This window comes from Xiphias gladius, chromosome 24 (assembly GCF_016859285.1).
Source record: "Xiphias gladius isolate SHS-SW01 ecotype Sanya breed wild chromosome 24, ASM1685928v1, whole genome shotgun sequence".
Lineage (NCBI taxonomy): Eukaryota > Metazoa > Chordata > Actinopteri > Istiophoriformes > Xiphiidae > Xiphias > Xiphias gladius.
The window spans coordinates 23,896,622-23,902,621 of NC_053423.1; the positions used below are offsets into that span (position 1 = coordinate 23,896,622).

The 6,000-nt window shown below is 41.8% G+C and overlaps 1 protein-coding gene across 1 annotated transcript in view; it reads left to right on the plus strand.

Moving 5' to 3' along the window:
• tmem65 (transmembrane protein 65) overlaps positions 1-2,238 on the plus strand; it is a 29,121-nt gene extending 26,883 nt beyond the window's left edge. Inside the window, exon 7 of the mRNA XM_040122112.1 lies at positions 440-2,238. Within this exon, the coding sequence (XP_039978046.1) occupies positions 440-568 (129 nt within the window). The 3' untranslated portion in view covers positions 569-2,238. The remainder of the gene's footprint in view (positions 1-439) is intronic.
• Positions 2,239-6,000: the final 3,762 nt, after the last annotated feature.

The following is a 6,000-nucleotide window of genomic DNA, read 5'->3' on the forward strand; positions in this document are numbered from 1 at the left end:
GGGAATCCACAGACAAAAAAGAAGCAAGGAAAGGGAATCGAAACAAGATCAGTGTCCGCATTATTCTTGTCATTTGTACCCCTGAAGAATGCAAAAATGTGGCGTGAGATCCTCTTCAAAGCACATCTGGAGATAATTGCTTAAAATGAAGCAGCACCTGGAACGGCTGGAACTGGTGAGCTACAGCTGCCCTGTTCTAAATGATGCGTTTAGCCTCAGATAACACATTATAGCTGCACTGTGCTGTCGTTGCAAAACGTGTCTCAGAAGGTGTGTCTCTACTGTACATTGGACTTCAACAGGCGACACTTAACCAGGTCGCCTAGATTTAGTCCAGAGGAATATAATGAATAGGTTTGACTCTTAAGTTTAGGTGTAAAATGAAACGTGAAGGGTTTTTAATTTTGGCATGATAATTAAAATTTCCCTCCTCCTGCAGGGTAAAGCCATCGGTGTGTCCATCGGCTGTATTTTGGGGATGTTCCCGCTGCTTTTTCTGGATGACGAGAAGGAGAAAGAGAAAGAAGCGCAAGCCTGCGGTGACACAGCGTCACGCTCCTCCTCCTAACGAGCCAAAACAGCTGCACAACACCGTCGCACCTGCAAACTGGATTAAAAAAAAAAAAAAAAAGTATCTACAGTTGGATGTTACTCTGTCCTGCTCAGGCAGCATTCACACCTTGTGGTTCTCTAGTCCTTTTGAGGCAGTTTGATAAAATGCAATTGGCTGATGATATTTAGCTGCAATAATTTCAGCTCTGTTTAGTTTCTATTGATGCACCGAGCCCTGGTATTCTCTCACGATCTACTCCATCCCGACATGACATGCTGTCTGTCAAATCAGTGAGAAATTCACTCATTTTAAATTTTGACGGGATGGGCGATGTGGGGCTTTTGTCAGTTCTGATTCTCTCATTGATTCTTCATATTAATCCCATTCTTTATTGATTCCTTTCATCGACTAGATTGTTGATTGCTCAAAGCGAGACGATGTAACTTTAACTGAACAGCAGCCAGAAGTTGGCCCCAGGTGGAAATTACGATCCCAGCGTTCTCTTTAGTCAGTGGCTTTCAAAATATCATTTAGGCAACATTAGGTAGAGAAGGGTCATAAAGTCAGCAGATAAACTCAGCAGTGTCATTTACGCAGCAATATTTATTTTGTTTATTTATTTTAACAATCATTTTAAATGTGCTGGGGTTATCTCAAGAGATAAGTTGCACAGAGAGTCCCCACACAACTACAAACTGTCAAATGGATGAAAAACATTATGTTGTAATGTATAAAACACTATAAACAAAAGCTACATAGTTTCGACTTAAAGCTTTTATAACTTCGCCTCAGCCGGTGGTCCTTAGGGTCTTTAGGGTCTTTCTGTCGTTACTTGGGCTAAGAAATGAAACTGAAGACGGTCTACTTCAACTTTTGACTTGAATTTGTCTCCAGATAGGACGACATAGAGGATCTCTATAAGGAAAAAAGCAAAAAGAAATATCCTGATCTGAGAATTCCTAATGAATACATACCCATGCTGGTGCCTTTGCCACACTCTCCAAAAATCAGCATTTTGCTTCATCCATCTAGGTTTCAAAATTTCGACCGCATTGAAACACCTTTGCCTTCCTGCCGCGGCTCAGTCCGGGGGGTTGATAAGGAATCGGTGGCGTTGCACAAAGATGATTTGGTTCTCGGTGGGATTCAGCTTTGGATTTCCGCCTCCATTTTCCACTCTGCACAAACGCCTGTTGTGAATGCTGCCTCGGTAGCTCCCAGGATGGGACAAATATCAGCCCTGAGTTTCTGATTCCAGCAGAGTCTTAGACATCCTCTTTTGTTTCCACAAAGATGTGTAAAATCAAAAAGAAATCCAGTAGCCAATTTCACTGTTTTACCAGACACTCGAATAGAAACTTCCAGATGTGCCTGTTGGTCATCTCCCCTCCTGACAGTAGAAACACAAACAGTAGACACTGAACAACTGTTTTGGCAGTTGGAACACTACTTCGTGGTTTGAGCGTTTTACGTTTGGCCCCCCACACACACACACACACACACACACACACACACACACACCTAATGAACTGTATTCGGCTATTGTTTTCTTCAGCAGACACTTTGTACATTTGAAGACGTCATCTCCAAAACTCATTATTTCAGCTGAATCTCACTCACTGAGTCACTTCAGTTGTGGACCGGCAATTTGGTGCATCTTTAAACTTCCACCCAAAAAAAAAAAAGGAAATAAAACAAACAGGAACAGCGTCATTTGCTACCTCGAGAAATATTTCGGTGTTTTGCATGAAGAACTGATGTAGCTCTATAATCAGACTTTTTATTCCTGTATCAGATCGTTTTTAAATATGCTTGAAAGTGTTTAAATGAATTTTATGGGTCGATTTAACGCGGTCACTCAGTGGCGATATACACAATGTTGAAACTCTAGTAGCTCTATTCAGTTTTGGGCTTTACACCATTGTTTGCTCTCCAAGGTCTTTCTGCATCTGTGTTTCTCCGTCTCCACCATCTTTTTCTTTTCTCTTTTTTTCCCTTTTTCACTCCTTTCTCACACACACAGACACTTGACTTGGATCCAGTCTTCTGTGAAATTAGCTTTTTTAGCATTTGTTTCATCGGACTTGAAGCTCCAGATGGTTGGGATTTGTCACAGTTTATACCATGAGAAGTTGGCTTAGAAGTTTGAGTTTCTTGGTGTGACTTAACTCTCTTTCTTGCAGTCTTTCTTTCTTTCCTTCTGTTTTTTATTTCTCTGTGCTTCTCGCCCATGTACTCCAGCTTCCAGTTTATATTCAAGGTGCTTTTTGTAATTACAATGAACATTTTTGCAATTGCAAGAGTACTATAATCAGTTGTTGTTTTTATTGTTGTTATTATTATTATTATTACCTGTAAAGGTCAGAAAATGTACGGAAGGAGTACTGAATTAGTTCCATGCCTTGAAAAGTCTGACAATTGCGAAAAAACCTGAGAAAATTATTGTAATAATGGTTGTGATGTCTGTTATTTTTGCTGGTTTTTAATCCTGCTGATATTTAACAGATTGTGGTATTTGCTACAGGTAGGAGGATGGGGGCACTTTGAGCTCAGCCCTGAGCATAAATCAGACCACATCCTGAAAAATCGAAAGGAGTTTGGGGCTGTGGGAAAAGTTTGTGAACAGCCAGACCTCGGAGCTCAGACTGACTGGTGACCGAAATGTTTGAACAATATTTTAAAGAGTGTTCAGACTCGGCAGCGGGAGATACTTAAGTTTGTCATTGGATTAACTGGAAAAGCCTCAAGGGAAGTTGGCTTTTTTTTCTTTTTTTTTAATCAGTCTGTCTCATTAGAAGAGAGGTTTGTTGTGGAGGATGAGGACAAGCAGATTTGTGGCAGATTTGTCGATAAGGGTCCATTCATCCATTAGCTACACCGCTTATCCTTCGAGGGTGTAGGCGGGTAGGTACACCTCACAGGGCTGACACACAGAGACGGAACGACCAGTCCTGCTCACACTCACACCTACGCGCAATTAAAAGTCGCCAGTTAACTTAACCTGCATGTCTTTGGCCTGTGGGAGGACGCCCACGCAGGCACGGGGAGGTGACGGTGCTAACCGCCGCACCGCCTGTCAAATAAGGAGTAACTGATTAAATGATAAATGATATGCTGTTTGTTGCAGTGCACAACCTGAACTTGTTTTTGTACCATCTCATAATGTTTGTGTATTTTTTTTTTCAAGAGAAATAAGGTTCTCTTCAGGACTGATGTGGTGCGGAGGGTTTTCCCTTATTTTAGTTCCCTCTCTGCTTTTGACGATGATATTTTGCATAATTTCATTCTCTAAAGCCAAAAGAAAAGTAGAAATGTTTTGAACAAAGTGTGTCACCTCAAGTCTGTCAGTTAAAGGAATGCTATGTCGTGCTGCCATCTTGTGGACAGTCTGGCGCAGCAGCAGCTGTTGTGCACTGATTATATGTATGTGAAACCAGTGAATTATACAGCATGTGTGTCATTTGCAGCATTATGTGCAATTTAAAACAAGACAATAAATTTGGGAGTATTTACCTCTGGCTCTGCAGGTGATGCTGTCCTTCAGCGTCTTCTCAGTCGTCGCTGGGAGCCGAGGTGCCCTCGAGCAAGGCAGCGAAACTCCCGTCGCTCCTGGCTGAGGAAGGCTGAGGCCGCTGCCAGCAGCTCCAAGGTCGGATTGTGTGATACTGTCTCTTAAAGTCGCAGGCACCAGTCAGCAACACACTCACATTCGGTGCGAAATGCTCCTCAACGGCCCTGAAAGCATGTTCCTCAGTCAGCCTCTCACTTTGAATGATGAAATCCTACACGCTCGCACAACCTCCGGCCAAAGTTGGAGGACGTTTTGGCGATTTCACGTGTGTTTTTTCTCTCACCGGTTCGAAGGGGCAGGAGCCTAGTTGGGGAAAAACGTGGTGTCACATACTCTACCTCCATGCACCAGTCACGATTTAGCATCAGCTACAGCAGAGTCGGTTGTCACCTGGTGGGGTGTTTGGTCGCTCTGTCAGTATTCCCAATACAGTCCTCAGTTTTTGAGTGGTAACTCTTGACACTTTTGCCTAATTAATCCTAGATATTTAATGTTACAGAGAAAAAATTTCAACAAAGTTTTCAGGGACTTTAAGACCATTCTTTGGATTGTTGGTTTTTTTTGGTCTGGTGATATTAGTGCTGATAAGATGGTACTTAGAGAAATATAGAGAAACATGCAGAAAATAAAAGCACTTTTTTTTTCTTTTTCTTTTTTTTCTACAAAGCCATTATTTCTCTTTCGGTAGAAAAAGCCGTAGTTCTCAAATGTTAAATGCTGAAACACAAGCACCTGTACAGGAACTCCGCCCAAACACGTGCAGTCTAAAACTGGCAAAATTTCAATTTAAATCTGGAATAAAAGTAAGAGAGGCTAAATACCAGACAGCTACTTCAGTGTTCAAGACCTTGTGCTGCTGGTTGCTGCAGACACATTTCAGTCGGTACCAAAAAAGTACTGAGGTTGGATTATCGGCCCTATTAACAGATCATCTTCCATTTCTATTCAAAGTGTGAAGGTTTCCTAGTCACCACTCAGCTGTCAAAAATAAGATGACTTCATTTTCCAGACCCCAAATTCTTTGATTCCTGTTCACAGCTGTGCTAAACTAAACGACCACGTCTTTCAAATATCTCTGCAACGCAGATGCGCACTCACCTCTGTTTTCATAATGTAACCATTTACTCCATTTTCCTTCATATGATCCTAAATTCCCTCTTTACTTGAAAGCATTTCGCCTCAAGGATATCAGAGCAGAAATCCGACAGTTTTCATTAAATACATATGATGGTTACACCGAGTTTCTCTTGGCATTTCACCAATACATTTTTTTTTTTTTCATTTCCCTAATTACTTTCCCCCAGAGTGTCGTCAGCATTGCGCAAAACCAAAAACCACAGCTAAATGAAGCATGATTTTCATCACAACCACTAACATCTGGAAGGTGAAAGGTAGTCTTTGCCTGCAGAACCCCCCCACACACAAATACTGTGTCATCTAGTGGGAGACTTCCATTGAAAGCGATCCCTCTTTTGCCCCTAATAACAGCCCTAAAATAATCCCAGTTCTATTCTGAACCCTAAACTCAAGTCCTCACCCTAATTAAGCTTCTCACAAAGATGTTCTCACTTTGTAAACTCACGTTGGTTCTCACAAAAACAGAGGTGCTCTACAGGGGCATACAGTTTAATACATGGCTGTGCCCGCATGTTACTATTCAGGGATCCCAGCATGCATTTGGCACATCCAACCGCTGCCTCTGACGTCCCCTTCACTTCGTTCTGTGACCGGTCTCCGAAAAGCTGCAGTAAAGTAGATGTGTTGGCTTCTTGTGATAGGGAGCAGTAAAGACCTTAAAAATCATTCTGTTCTCTAATGCAACAGGTTTTATTTTAGAATATAACAACATGAAATAATCGTGAAACAGTGTGTTTGT